The 15,942-nt window shown below is 43.1% G+C and overlaps 1 protein-coding gene across 5 annotated transcripts in view; it reads left to right on the forward strand.

Annotated features, from left to right (window-relative positions):
- Positions 1 to 15,942, forward strand: part of ncor2 (nuclear receptor corepressor 2) — an 83,341-nt gene that overhangs the window by 20,209 nt on the left and 47,190 nt on the right. For all 5 annotated transcript variants that reach the window (XM_063896978.1, XM_063896980.1, XM_063896977.1 and 2 more), the window contains exons 4-6: positions 5,769 to 5,946; positions 10,014 to 10,196; positions 14,096 to 14,209. In XM_063896978.1, the coding sequence (XP_063753048.1) occupies positions 5,769 to 5,946; positions 10,014 to 10,196; positions 14,096 to 14,209 (475 nt within the window). The remainder of the gene's footprint in view (positions 1 to 5,768; positions 5,947 to 10,013; positions 10,197 to 14,095; positions 14,210 to 15,942) is intronic.

The following is a 15,942-nucleotide window of genomic DNA, read 5'->3' on the forward strand; positions in this document are numbered from 1 at the left end:
CAGGCGAGTAGTACAACATTCAATTTGAAAGGGTAGATTTTCCCTGGAAAACAGCTATCTAGCTAAAGGTATATGTTACATGAGCAGTATGTTTTGTGTGAAATGTGGGGGCTGTCGTTCTTAACGTGTAAAACCATTTGTGTGCCCCAGCCTCAGAGTAGTACCAGCAGGTGGTAGAACAACTCGGTCACAGTGTGTGACCGTTGTTTTGGCGTCTTTAAGTATCAATCAGATGGGATTAGGGTCTTCAACATGTATATGCCAGAGCTGTGTGTTGTTCCTGTTTAACGGTTCATGTGGGAACAATGGGTAATGGTCTGATACAGAAATAAACACCACACGGTGACACACCAGCTCCTGATTTGCTGACACCCCTCGTTCAGTCACTGGTGCTTTGGCGGTTGCTCTCAGTGTTCATGCTGCTGTCTCTGCAACACAGATGCCATGTGAGACAGTGGAGAAGTGAGGCTGTATTTCAGGTAGGGATGGGAATTGATAAGATTTTTACGATTCCGATTCCCTTATCGATTCTGTGAAACGATTCAATTCCTTATCGATTCTCTTATCGATTCCAATTTGGGGGAAAAAGGAGAATAAACAGTTTGATGTAACATTTATCTTTGTTTTAATGAAAAATATTCTATTGTGACAGTTACTTATTAATCTCTAATAACAAGTGTGTGTGTGTGTGTGTGTGTGTGTGTGTGTGTGTGTGTGTGTGTGTGTGTGTGTGCGTGCACTCAAGTAGTGTGTGTGTGTGTGTGTGTGTGTGTGTGTGTGTGTGTGTGTGTGTGTGTGTGTAAAAAAAATTAACAGTTCTTTTGCAGATGAACATATCTGCTTTTCTGTACAAGAAAATGTAACAAATAACAACAAATAACAAATACTGAATCATGTAATTACAAGAACAATGTAATCACAAGCACAGTGTGTGTGTGTGTGTGTGTGTGTGTGTGTGTGTGTGTGTGTGTGTGTGTGTGTGTGTGTTTGTGTGTGTGTGTGTGTGAGTGTGAGTGTGAGTGTGAGTGTGAGTGTGAGTGTGTGTGTGTGTGCACTCAAGTAGTAGTAGGGAAAATTAACAGTTCTTTTGCAGAAATATGAGCATATCTGCTTTTTCTGGAAGGATACGGGATCTTTCGGGGCTTATGGTGTCTCCAGCCGTGGAGAACACCCTCTCAGATGGGGTGGAGGAAGCCTGCACACAGAGGTAGTTTTCAGCCAGTCCAGATAGCAAGGGCAGCGTATCCTGCTTGTTCCACCACCACAGTGCGGCGCTATCCCTGCAGGGGATGGAGGGCAGGCTTTTGTAGAACTGGATTTCCTGATCCACCTTCTGAGCCAGGGAAAGACGGGGCTGTGAAAATATTCTATTCTATTCTATTCTAATCTGACATTTGATAATCTGACAACAACCTCACATTCACCTACCGAAATTCAGGGGCGTCTACTGTAGAAAATGGGTGCAAACCCTTAACAACAAATTTGGTAACTGCCCGGTGACATTCTTCTACCTTTGCCTGGGACATTTTATTTCTGCCTGCCTCGACGAAAATAGAAGCCAGAGGTAAACGGGAGCAAGTGCTGCTAGCCTCTGAGTCAGCCAGACTACCCGTCTCGTCCCGGTCATCATCTTGTTCTAAATCTAACGAAGAAGGCATTTGTTTGATGAAAAAGCAATTTCGGGAAATAAACTAATTTCCCACCTCCCTTTGATTTAAATAAATGAGCGTCACCTTTCTCTGGCTCCCTGAATCGGCGGCGCAACTTACTAGCATGTTTCATTAGCTACATAGCAACAGCTAGAATTCTTCCCTAGAACTACGGATGCCTTGCCATCAAGTAAGCTAATTAAACATGCTAGCAAGGAACGGCTTGATTAACCAGAAACATAAACTCCCTTAATTACCCCAAGGAGAGGTAGGAAATGGGTTTATTTCCAGAAATGGCGTGGTACATAATTTACTAGGAATCACATTAAGGATTAGTCAGTGGGATAGCTACTTACCACCAGAGTTGCCTTCGGTGTTAGCCCCCAAGGTCACGGTGGTCGTAGAAGCTTGGCTGCTGTCACTCCGAAGGGCATCAAAAACGCGACACTCGTTAAAGTTTATCCCGTGTTGTGTGCGCAGATGTTTATGCATATTTGAAGTATTCCCGCCGATGTTATCAACAATTTGCAGTGGTTGCAAAACGCCCTGTTGCCATCCTTATGTAATGTGAAATGAAGCCACACTTTGGACCGTTTTAACCTTAGGGGTGCCATTTCAGACTTGTAAAAAGTATCACGAGCGTCACCTGCGTAACCAAGCAACTACGCCACGTCAAGCCGGGCTTACTGAATCATTCGTGTGTACCTTGCTGCGTAAATAACGTTACATAAACCGTGCGGTCTGGAATCTATAAGAGAATCGTTTAACGAGCTGCCAAACGGTTCCATGGAATTGAAACACAAGGAACCGGTTCTCAACAGGAACCGGTTCTCGATTCCCATCCCTAATTTCAGGAGATGAAAAATGAACTGCTGGCAGGCTCTGTGGACAGGAAGTCTTCCAGTTGAGTGAATCAGGCCTTCAGCTTTACGTTAGAGGGCTTACAGTCCAGTCTGAAGCCTCTATTGTATGTTTTCATTCACAGTCTGAATCAAGTTATTCTGGCCTTGGCAATACTTCAATCTATCCTCTTCTCATTCTAAACGTCTCAGTAATTATGCAAACCATGTCTCCATTTGTAGCTAGACCAGGCTGGTTTCCATTGTGACGGAGAATATAAGCACTAACATGGCCTTTAGAAACAGCACTTTCCTTAAAGAATTGTACGGAACTGAAGACGAGATGAAAATGTGCTATTAAGTTAATGCTCCAATGTTCCCTGATTACAGGTAAAACCGCCTCAGCAGTATGATCATTGGCGAGCCACTGTGCTAGTTGTTTGTTTCATCCTCTTTACTTCAGGCGATATCTCAGTCACTCCGCCTCTTCCCATCTGTCTGAGGCTACTTGAGAAAGGAAGTGAATACATTTTATGGCAAGCATAACAACACAGAGAAACCACTTAATGTCTGCCTAGCACAGAGAGTACAGTGCAAACTAAACGGGTGCGAAAATGCTAAATGAGTTTGTACAATAGCTGCTATAATGATTTCATTCATCTGTGTACTTTAATGTCGTAAAAGGGTATTAAAAATGTTTATATTGCACAAATAGGTTTACCCTTTACTTCATTTATTTGCCGTGTTGTTGATGATATTTCTTTTGCAATATCTTCTAAAGAAGACCCTTTTTGAATTCTGATAAAAATGAAAAGGAATCAATGCTGAATTACTCCAAATTAAATGACGATCCATCTAGGAATCGATAACTTTTCCAACATATGCGCCTTTCTAGAAAGTAGCCTTTATTTGTATCCATCATCAAGCCTCTGAGAATATCCCTCTCCCCTGCTGTGGAGTAATATCAGTTTTGTTCAGCTTCATGAAGAGCAAAGTTGAGAGCTTAAGTTTTTGGCACACATAGTCCCACTTTCTCAGTTTCATTCATCCCAGCTGTGCTTCAGTAAGCCTGGCTCCCCTCTCTCTGTGAGCCATCCCTGCGCCGTGCACAGCTGTGGAGCCACGGCCTCTGGGGAGCCGCCAAGACACTGGAAGCCGCACAAACGCCATAGTGCTTTCACAATAACAGGCTGCTATCAGCACACAGGATCTCTGTTTTGCTCCTAATGGGGCCCAAACTAGTACGAAAGTAATGGAGCTGTTGTGTTGACACACACATACACATACACACACACACACACCCATCTCTTGCTCTCATCCTCCAGACAAATCCTCCCCTGGGATCAGATTATTCTGCACGAGATGGAGAGGGAGAAATAAAGAGGGGAGGGAGAGGAAGATGAGTGCGGGGGGGGGGGGGCGGGGGCGGGGGCGGACTTGACGATGTGATTATGTAAGTGCCAGACCTGTATTGAGATGAGGAAGTGTGTGACTGAATGAGTGAGAAAAATGTGTCCGGGAGGTAGGTGGGGAGTAGTCACACGCCACCTGGGTATTAATCTGGGCACCCTATTTTTCTGAGGTACTATTTAGGGCGATCACTCAGATAAACATCCACAATGCATTACTTTCCTCTGCACCCCATGACACCTTGAAAGTGCAGATTAAACCCTTCATATTACAGAACAACAGCATGACATATCTCTCTGATAAACTTCTCTTAGTGGATGTGAGCGATCGTTTCACCAAACCACCAGCACCTAGCTCAGCATAGGCGGGCTCCCTTCTCTTTGGCACATAAAGAAGCCACACACTAGGCCATTGTGGGCCTGGACCAGCAATTATGGTTGTGTTTTCCCTCTTCTTTTCAGAAGCCACTTCCATTTTGACACTGGCAGCAAAGTCACTGACATTCTGGCATCTGCCTCCAGGGCAGACTTGACAACCCGTTTCCTAAGAAAGAACAGAGCGCCATTTACAAGTGGCCTAATAAAACTCTCCTCAATCCAAGCGCAGTTAACATTCAGAAGCTGTCATTTGATTGCACACCCACGGATCCATTTTACCGGGGCACGTTAGCATGATGCTATCCACCACCCTGCAATGATGAACACATGCAAAATCTGGTTTACACTAGCACCACACATGCTGCACATCATGAGCAGATCACATTACAGTATGGAGCGCTCCCCTCCTCCTCCTGCGGCTGCTAATGTAATTGTTAGCATTCCTGGCCGTCCAGATCACTTCTAGTTGTGGGGTACAGTATAGGGAGTGCCATAGCTCCTACTGTCTAAACAGAGCACTTTTTTTTGGCCTTGTGTGCGTGTATAACCATGTGTATACTGCTTCGCAATGCCTCCAAAACCCCACGCAAGAGCCACTCCACCATATGCTGCTACATTTAAAACCATTAGATGGTAGTGTAACAGTGAGTCACCATTTCCAATTTCCTTGCTTCCCTTTCTCGCCACTTTCCTCTGAGTGGCCTATTATATGTTCCTGTTTTGCTGAATAAAATGGCCTTCAGTGATTACTTTATTTTGCTTCATTTTGAACCAAATCAAGCCAACTGGCGTTTGTTTGTGCCTTCAACACAATGGCAAAGACTAAGGTTAGGCTGAGCTATGCCTGTATCTGTCATCTTGGGCTTTTGTACAAATGTTCTTTGTGATATTGATCTGTATTTATGGGATTAGTTTATGCCAATGTGTTAAAACTATAAATGTTCAAAGCCTTGTCTTTCGCTCAAGATCAGTCACTGTTATTGATGTCTTCTGGGAGCTCCTTTTTGACTGGACATATTATTTGACAGTTTATTTGTATCTTTTTTTGCATTGAGTTGACTGGCTTTGTTTTATTGGCATCCAGCTATTTATTGGGGACGTCTTTATTTTCCAATGCTGAGGTCTGGATTAGTATTGAGTAGTCAAACATCACAAACAGTCCTTCTGTTGGTTCGTCTTTGGGACTCCATCAGTTTAAATTGGGTCACTTTGATAACTGTTGTATGCTGACATTAGACTGATCAATGTTTCCCGAGGTGCCATGATGCAAGTGAAATACTAATGGTTAAAAAGTCCTCATACTCATACCTGATGCGAAACATCAATCAAAGAAAATACCGGGTCTTTCCACCTTGTGTTTCTTTTATTAGCTGTTACATTAGAAACAAATCACTTTTCCCCCTTAATAACGGCCGCTTCTAGATTACTGTTCGTCTAAGTCTATCAGTCGCTTCACATGCTTTTTTCTGATCTCCGACGTTTGTATTTTGCAGAGGACAAGAGCAGCATATTCGCTATGAGCACATCTACCTGCCGGAGCCTAGCAGCCAATCAGAGGTGGAGTATGCAGAGATCAAACGACCTCGCTTGGAGATGGGACCAGAATCTCTGATGAGGCCTTCATCCCACCGTCAACAATTACCCATGGGAGGGGCTGAGGATATGTCAAAGGTCAGTAGGCACTATAACGTACAGTACAATGTGTAATACTGACAGTTTGCAGTGTATCAGAGCTCCATGGTGACATTAAGAACACAAAGTATTACGCTGGAATTCTATATATGGTTATTGTGATAATAGAGGACGGCGTGTATCAGAATTATTCTGAATTGATAACGTTTGTTTTACGGACCTGTTTATTGTATTTACACATAACGGCAATTTACAAATAATGGTAGTACGACATAGAATCAGATTCTGTAGGAGCTGGAGCTGTGTGAGCCACAGTGGGAAGAGTTGTGAAACGGCAATTAATAAGTAATTGCGCTGACCTAGATTTCAAACAGCCGAAGAGGAAACTGTGTGAAACAGCACATCAGAAAAGCTTGCTCGCAGTGTAGAGCTGCTGATGGGGAGGCGTTCCTGACATTACACAGAGTGCTTCAAACTGCCAGGGGAGGCAGATGGCCAAGGAATGGTAAATAGATACACCAACAACAGAGGGTACAGGGGAAAAAAACATTGACCCTTAAGCTAGCAGGAATGCCCGTAATTCCCCTCAGAGCAGAGAGAGCCGTAAAGCCATTATATAAGTCATGTCAGAGGCAATCACCGCACGGAACTAATGTACCAAATGATAGCGGGATGGAAGGAAAGATACAACTGAATATAAGGCAAAGGGCGAGTGTAGAGAGGCACCGAAAGAGGTGAAAAGGGAAAGGGAGGAGTAACTGACAAAGACCAAGAAGAAAAGAGGGAGTAGTTTAAAACAAAGCTGATGCTTGTGTCATGACTCACTTGGAAAGTGAATCAGAGCATTTTGTAGTGATCATGATTTTTGTGGTTTTACAGGGAATAAGATCGGGTCAGAATTCAATACTTTTTACAGGGGGTGCTTGTAAACATTTTCCATTCATGTCACAGTTTCCTTAAGTAACCTTAAGTTGCTCAACGAGTTAGCACAGTACATTAATACACCCTGAGTCTGACTGTCCCTATGTATGTTATCTGGCCCTCTCTCAAGATTAAAGCCAATAAAAAGGCAGGGCTGACATATAGTCAGTACTAGCTTATTAGTGTTGGTGTTAAGGACTTCCCTCTATTAGATGATGCGTCGAGTCATTGGCTGAGATGACCCCGAGTCAACTCCCAATCGATTCACTGCACTTTTTCATCTGCTGTATTATTGTTCACAGAGCAGGGTAAGAGTAGCAGGGCCAGCTTTAAACTTCACAAACAGAGTCTCTAAACAAACAAACCACAAAACTTACTGTGATGAAAGTGGAGACGGGTAACGGAAAGCGGAGAGCAGTGCTGACTGTCAATGAAGCCGATAAACTACCTTTGAACCAGACGTCTGCACAGCCTCCTCTCCTGCTGACCAGCGTGACTGAGTGCTCTGCTGAGAGAGCTGTCAGCAGTCCAGCAGGGGGGGGGGCTCTGCGGCAGGATTTTATAACTGAACTATGACCTGGACACACACTTCAACTTGGGTCTTACAGTTAAAACATCAGACTAGTGTAAGGAGATATCAGTCTTACTGGAGAGGGGGCTGCATATTATATTTTTCTCATAGATAGATAGGGCGTATTGACGTTGGTAGTATGTTTTTAATTTGATTTTTTATAGTTCAGAAAAAGCACAAACCAGTGAAACAATCGCACATGACAAATAGATATAGCAAAGGCAGTTTTTGTCACTGGTAAAAGGTAAATGTATGGAACTACACTGAATACTGAAGTCGCTCCTAACATCGACAACCAGAGATTGCTCTGACGGCTGTCATTTCCAGTCCTAATATCATCAGCTCTGTATCTGGACCGATTACCTTCATTAGAAGTTGAGTGATGAGGGACCAAACGTGCCAGCAACCAACTCGCTTTGGCTGGAACAACACTGTCTACCTCCAGTAGGGTTTGTCTTTGAGTCGATGTTAAGCAAAGCATAGGACAGCAGTGATATGTCATACGCCACCAACACTCAAATCCTCTTCTCATAGCAACACATTTCTTAAAAATATATACATTATAGGAATAGGAAAGCAGTTTGAAAAAAGAAACGTATATTGTCATGAAGCATTTGATTTCCCTCACTTTCTCTTTCCATCCGAATATTTGAATAATTGTTCATAATAATAATAATAATAATAATAATGGTTGCATATTTCTGAAAATAATAAAGGGTTGCAGCCCACCATTTAAGACAACAGCCATGTGCAGTAGTAATCTACATTTGTCAACTTGACATGTTTTTTTTGGTCATTAGCTCAAAGAACTGAACGTAAAAAAACATAGCAACATACAAAAATGAAGAGTTTTTCCTTAAATCTTTATCTCTACATGTATGGCAGCCATTCCAGTGTCTGTTGAATTCCAACACAGAAAAATGTTGTCAATAGTTTATAGAATACAATAAAAATAAATAAAACGTACCTATAAATAGTCAAACCAGAGAACCTGATAATGCTGCAGTGGTGTTTTTCTGGAGCTGTAAGTGTGCAAAAGAACAACACAAGCATTGCTTACACTAGTTCCTGCTTTTTAAAGAAGTTCATATCAGACAAGTGATCTTGTTTGGACCATAGAGCCCCACAGACACAAGTCCCACTCTTTATTTCAGTTGTATTATCTCTGGTTAATATGAATTTTTTATGATAACATTCAGCATTAAACCTTAGAATATCTAACCCCAGTCCCCTCAGTTTTAGTGGTGTTGTGCGCCTGCTGTTGTGTACTGCATAAGAGCGGGACTGATGCCCGAGCGAGAGGGACCGTTGAACTTAGATGCACCTCTTAGCGGGAAAACAGGATGTCTACGGCTTTATTTAAGTGTTGCCTGGAATGCTTCCCCTTAAGACGACGTGACTTAGCGCTTATGAAACAGAACACATTTACACACACATGCTACAACACCCAGGGGTAATTAAAATAAAAAAACCTGATGCATGCACAGCCCAAGACATCATGCAGAGGAATGTTCTAAATGTGACCGGGGTCGCCGAGGGCATTAAAAGATATAAGCTGTGCCCGGCCATGGGCTTAGCGATTGGCCTGTGACCTTTTCACACTCTGTCACAGGTGGAGGAGCTGTTGATGTGCTGCTGTCCTGCTGACAAGAGCAGAGGACAGTGTAGGGCACCAGACCAGAGGGAAAACTATCGGCCCTAATGCACTCTACTACATACCATCAAACCCCTCATGGTCAAACACACCCTCTAAACATCAGCACACACCACTCTGTCCTTGAGTTTGCAGTAGAACAAAGTGGCAAGAGTAAAAACAAAACAACACACATCGCTGCCAAAAGACAACTGGGGCCACAACTGAATTAGTGAAAGGAATTACATGTCATAGAAACTTATAATAATGTTACCTTTTTGAAACTTTGACGCTCATGAAATCCTTTTGGACCGCACTGAAATAGTATAGGGATATTTGGTTTAACATCACCACCATTTTTGGAGACACATTTCTGGCCTGCTGAACTGTGACACAGCAACAAGGATGTCATTTTATAAAAAACTGAGCCATGCCAGGAGCTATTCTCTTTTTTCTACTAATGTGGCAAGTTTTTAGAAAGTAAAATCCTGACGAAGAGTGGGTTATATTTGTTTATCTGAACATCCAATGTGTGTTATGATATCTTTATTTATAAAGCCAAACAAATGACACCGTGGACAAGGTGTTGACCAAACATCGAAGGGTTTGGTTAAGGTCATAATCGGCAGAGTATTCAGTCATTTTGGAAAGATCATGTCTGTCACCTTACCAAAAGATACACACACTGTGATTGGATGGTGTTTGTAGTGTAACCTCTAGGCCTTTTAATGAGGGAAGTGTTTAACAGGAGAGGAGGGTGCACTGAGTAAGTTAATCCCTCTGACCTGCCGTTTAGAATCAGTTTTATCCAAACATCGCATTGCATACCACATGGAACATTCATTTAGAAATACTGCCCTTTGTCCTCACTCACTTCTGATTTTAATAACACATGTTAATTGTGTTTGACTAATGCTTTTCTGAGTGTAAAATGGATCATCACGTTCTTATCATGTCACCTTTATCCCTGTGCGTCTGTAGGACCGCGGCAGCTCCATGGGGAAGCTGGAGCCCATCTCCCCTGTGAGCCCGGTCCATATGGACCCTGATTTGGATCTGGTGCCAGCTCGGTTCTCCAAGGAGGAGCTGATCCAGAACATGGACCGCGTGGACAGGGAGATCACCATGGTGGAGCAGCAGATCTGCAAGCTTCGCAAGAAACAGGTTAGCACCCCTAAGGTTCGGCTCGATTTGCTCTGTTGAGAGATTGCAGAATGCAGCTAAAGTACGGGGGAAACAGTGAAACTTCTGTATCCCCGATCTTTTTCTTTAACCAAATCACACATATTTAGGCTATTTGATGTGATCTAATTTCGATAACTAATATAACAGTATTTCACATCCATTAACTGACCGCACTTGAAACTGGAGACATCCTGGGAGCCTGCCTCTCACTTCAAAAACCTATGCTGTAACACGTGCAACACAATGTCTAGATGTGTCAGTGTGAGTGAGTGAGTGAGTGTGTGATAACCAATGTTGTGTTTCTATGTGTGTGTGTATGGATGTCCTTATTACAACAGAACCAGATGCATGCAGTAACCCTCAGTTAAAGTTGGATTTTCTCTGTGGAGAGGTTCTGTGCTGTACAGCTGTCGATGGATTTTGCGTTGGAATTGATTTATACAACACATTTATATCTCTTCCTTAAATTTGACTAGTTTTGCCAGCATGTTTTGCCTACATTTTGGGCTTACCCCTTTAACAGCAGTTGGCAGGTGGCAAGGATGACCCTTCAACTTTGCTCGGGTTTTAAGGAGTAGTTGCTTAGACTGTACACACGCTTTGATGCTGCGTTCACAGTAGTCATGCACGGATTGCAGGGACAACTGCGGCCACGCGGTCTTGCAGGGTGGGTCATGAAATGTACAGACTGATTAATAAGGAATGGGTTAAACATTGCAACATCAACAAGGAAAACCAACAACTTAATGTTTTTCAAAACGGGGCAGCCTTAGTTTCTCGCATTGAGAAGCCTGTGTTTAGAAAACTGTGTGACAGTGAAGAAATGTCAGTAGACAGCTCTCTGGGATGTTTCTTTCATGTGCATATTGCTCATATTTGGACCAGGCAGGATGCCTAAAAGCACAGTGAGGTACCTTTTATCCGTCATGCTTGTAGCAGCCTTCACCACTGCTGGCATCTCTGCTAGTTTTTCTCTCAGGCATCGTGTGGCTTGTTTTTAAATGTTCATGTGTGGTTTTCCAAAGTGGCTTTCCCTGCCAGGCTCCAGTTGGCACCAGTGCAATAAAGTCTTGAACACACTTTTCTGTGTTGTAATCGCTGCGCTCAGAATCTGGAGCTGTTTTCTTGCTCAATGTTCCACAATTCTTCACACGCACTCCCCCAGGCAGCTGCATCCCCTTTTGTCTTCAGCTTTTTATTTAGGAGAAAAAGTAGGTTAAAAATATATCAGGCTATAAATAAGAGCTTCCCCAGTGGATTATGGCTGAGGTTTTGTGACTGCTAAACCACTCATATCCCTGCTGCACTGTCTCCCTTTTGGCCGTCTGCCATGCTCGAGCTCCTCTTTTCCTCCCCGACTCCCTCCCCCACCATGCGTGCAGTTAACACTGTGTTTATTATTGTTAATATTAGAAAAAGCATTCAGAAATAGCTTAAGGCTGATTTGAAATGGCAGCTATATGGCTTGTTCTCCGGCTCATCTCAAAGTGATATTATTCTTAATCATTAAACTATGCAGTTGTCATCCCCCCCTCCCTCTCATTTCTATATAAAGCTATTGGTTTGATACGAAAGAAAGCCTGACCGGGTTGAACTTCAGAAAAACTCACTGAGTGGTTATTTTTTTCTCTTAAGTACCTAACAATTTGTTGGAGAAATAACAAATGCAAAGTGGTTATTTTGTCGTCCAGTAATTTGTTTTGAACATCGCTTCTTGTCATTGAAAGAGACTTGGTATATAATTAATCTGGGTCCTTTTCCAAATTGCAATAGGAACCAAAATAAATCCAAATATCTGATTCCAACCTTCAGGTTGAATTTGTAAATCATTGCAGGGCTAAGCTCTGCTGCTTACAAGCATTAATCAAACCCTCAACCTTGCTCAATACCAACGCAATGTTTCTGGGTATTTCTTTCTTTCTTTTACAGTCCGGCCCTCTTCAAGCATTAAAACATCTGGACGAATGAAGTGGCACGGTAAAACTTTATTTAAAGAGTTGTGGCAGAGTGAGTGAGAGGGCGGGGGTTAGGGCTTAGGTTACTGTCAGCCTGTGTCACGTCAGCCAATCTCAGGATGGCTGGTTTATTTTATTTTACTCCGCGGTGGGTTTGGAGAGGGAAAGGGGGGGGTCTCAATGGGAATGTCTCCCCTCACCAGATGCTTATCCCGGCCTTTCGTGGCACATGATGATCCATCTTGCTCTACTCTCATGTGGTTTCTCTGGAGGCTACCTTGCCCCCTTCTTAAGCCCCTGACAGGAGATGAGAGGGAGGGGCTGACTTAACTGTAGATCAGCTATATGCACGCCACTCTGACACTCCAGGCAGCTAGTTACATCTGAACGTACTCCGCTTCTGTCTCCGACGCGACTGAGAGGCAAACATTTTCTGGCAAATTGAGATGACAACGTTTTTTTCCCCAATGTCGCAAATAGTGTCTGCTTTTTCTGCCTGGGAGTTTTGTGGTAGCTTTAAAAGTTATGCTCCTTGATTGTGATTTCTTTTTTAACATCAGGTCAGAAATGTATTTTATAAAGGTCTAATTTATTGTTTTATTTACTAGTGGTTTTCAAAAACATAAGGTTGATCGTATCATTTTTGCTTACAGTTGGATATGATAAGTATCAGTGCTTAAAAAAGGTAATAATATTAAAAGTGATGTTAGTGGGGGGTGGGTGTAGGGTAGAGGGATTGAATTAATCCAAGATGTTGTGCAACCTGGATTGTATAGTGTACTGCTTTGTAGATTGATGATGCAATAAAAAATGAATGATAAAAAACCCCCACATTTATATGTAAATATGTAAATACACATTTTAAGTATTTAAATGCATTATTATTACCTGCCATTATCACAAGCAGAAGGAAAAGGCTACCTCTATGAGCTTCTTTTTGAGATGCTTCAGTGGAGAGGATTGTTGATCCTGACTAGTCCTTAAACACCATTTCAACATCTGGATGAAACGTAATTTTTAATATATATATATGTTTTCGATTCTTCATCAAACTGCTATCATAGATGTATGTAAATGTGCTTTGAGCGTCAATCATGGCGTTTCCTCTCTTCTGTCTGAACACCTTTGAGAGAGGATTGATGGACAAAGACGCCATGACTGAACTCTACATGATTGGCAGTTGAACATAAAGGCATCTCCCCAGATTCTGGCTTTTACTTCCCGCCAAACTAATTCTTACTTGCTGAGGGTCTCTTTGCTTTGTTCACAGTGGACAGTAATTACTAAAATTAACCGTTTCTGGGCTGGACTCTCCAAATAACGTTTGTCTGCATGCCAGGCTGGTTTGTAAATTAGAGCAACACTGCTATTTCTAGTATTTATCTGGTGTTTATTTCCCACATTTTCCTCTCTAACTTTGCTTTTACTGTCTCCTTCTCTGTCCCCCTCCCTTAATTCTCTCTCCTTGGATGTTCCAGCCACACAGCAGGCACTGGCTTTGTTTACAGGCTGTTGTAGTAACTCTTTGATTAACTATGCCCTCGGGAGTTAATAGCTATTACGGCTAATAGAACGGTTAGTCTCATCCCTGCTGGAGTGCTGGGGGTGGGGACGGTTGATGTAACACACACTCTATGACCTAACAACAGGAACTGGATGGGGGCCCTTTTTGGATTTGTTAAGTGTTAACCGTCGTGTGTGTGTGTGTGTGTGTGTGTGTGTGTGTGTGTGTGTGTGTGTGTGTGTGTGTGTGTGTGTGTGTGTGTGTGTGTGTGTGTGTGTGTGTGTGTGTGTGTGTGTGTGTGTGTGTGTGTGTGTGTGTGTGTGTGTGTGTGTGTGTGTGTGTGTGTGTGTGTGTGTGTGTGTGTGTGTGTGTGTGTGTGTGTGTGTGTGTGTGTGTGTGTGTGTGTGTGTGTGTTACAGCAACAGCTGGAGGAGGAGGCTGCGAAGCCACACGAGCCAGAGCGGCCGATCTCACCGCCACCCAGCGAGGCCAAGCACCGCAGCCTGGTGCAGATCATCTACGATGAGAACAGGGTCAGTGCAGCACACACACATGCATACACACCAGACACTCGATCTGTGGCCCACCACTCCAGACTGAATGACCTTGCATCGGAATGTGGTTTCACTTGCATCACATATGCAGTGTGTTACCACAAAGAAGTCAGAGTGAGAGAGCTAGGTGTTTGGTTTCACTGTTGTTCCACTTAGATGATGCAAGATAACATTTAAACTAAGTCAGGCTGTGACATCCGCGCTCTTTTCTCTGTTGCCTGCTATATATTAAGATATAGTTTATTAATCCCTTACAGGGACATTTCTTTCCCCACTCTGTAAGGTTTACACACAGGGAGGATACATGCACAGATGATATACATGCACAAACACAACCACACATGCAGGAGAGCTGGCACCTCTCCAGCTACCAGCTCACTCCATTTTTTTTGGTCCAGTCGGGACGTGACCTGGCGACCCTTTGGACCCCAGTCCAAGCCCTTACAGACTAAGCCACTGCCGCGTCTAATGTCAAGAAAAGAGATGCTAGTAGTCAGACATTATGATGGTAAATGCAGCTTTTAATTATCCAGATATTTGACCACTTTCATTGCATTTCTTGGACAATAGCAACATTTCTCTTGAAGTGTGTGTAATACTGAGCAGAAAGCTGGGGCTCTGGAGAGACTGACGTGTGCCTGCAGAGGACGTTTTTTTTCTTGGTGTTCTGTCATTTCCGTTTACCTGGTTAATCCTCTAAAGCCCCTGTCAACAAAAGCAGAGTGTCACAGAGGATTCATCTCCTACCTGAGCCCCCCCCCTCCTCACTGTCAGGAAAGGCAGGACTCTTGCCTAACAGAATAAGCCACTAAAGGTCAGCTGGCATGATGAATCACATGTTTATACACAGAAACACACTTCTTTGCCTTTTATAACCTATGCAAGTATAGCGACTTCATTATTCTTGCACAGAAGAAAAACAGCAGTTTGGAGATCATGTGTTAGTGTAAACTGAGTCCTACTCACAACAATCATTATCTACAGCAATGCTTTGTAGTTGAAGCAGATAATGATTCTCAGTGCTCTCAGTCCCCCTAGTGGTGGAATGCACAAGTCTCCCTTTTAAGGAATTAGCATTTAAAGCAGGGAACTCCTCACGCTGTTCTTTGAACAATCTCCCTATGGGAAACAAGGAATAATGTTACAGTTAAAAGGAAAATAACTCTTCAAGGTTTGAACAGCTTCTCTAACACTTTTTTTTCCTGAAGAAGTGTGTAGAGAAAATTATGCTGAAAATGGAGAACCTATTTTGTGTTGGCAAGCAAACAGTCACCCTGCATGACAAGTGTCATTGAGCAAGACACTAAATCCCTAACAGCTGAACAGATGTGCCAAGATAAACAGCATGATGCCCGGAGAAGACCTCTGTGAAGGGGACACCGCAGCATAGGGAGTGTCCTTCACCAACACTACTGTCATCAGGCTCCGCTCAACCACAGCACTTGAATGCAACTGCAGGACGTTGTGCGTTACTCAAGACTTATTTGAAAGGCTGGAAGTTTAACAATGTCTCATGGATTACGCCACAATGTAGCTTGACCTCTGTAACACTTTTTACTTCCCCCCTGACTGGCAGGATGTAATCTGGCCTACTGCCTGCCCTCCTGACCGTTCTATCTCTCGCACTCTCTCTTTCTCTCTCTCTAGACCTAACCTGTTTGTTCAGCTTTTTTCTAGTTTCACTCTAAGTACAGCGCTGCAGGAACACAATA

The sequence above is a fragment of the Eleginops maclovinus genome, chromosome 12, assembly GCF_036324505.1.
Source record: "Eleginops maclovinus isolate JMC-PN-2008 ecotype Puerto Natales chromosome 12, JC_Emac_rtc_rv5, whole genome shotgun sequence".
In the NCBI taxonomy this organism is placed as follows: Eukaryota; Metazoa; Chordata; class Actinopteri; order Perciformes; family Eleginopidae; genus Eleginops; species Eleginops maclovinus.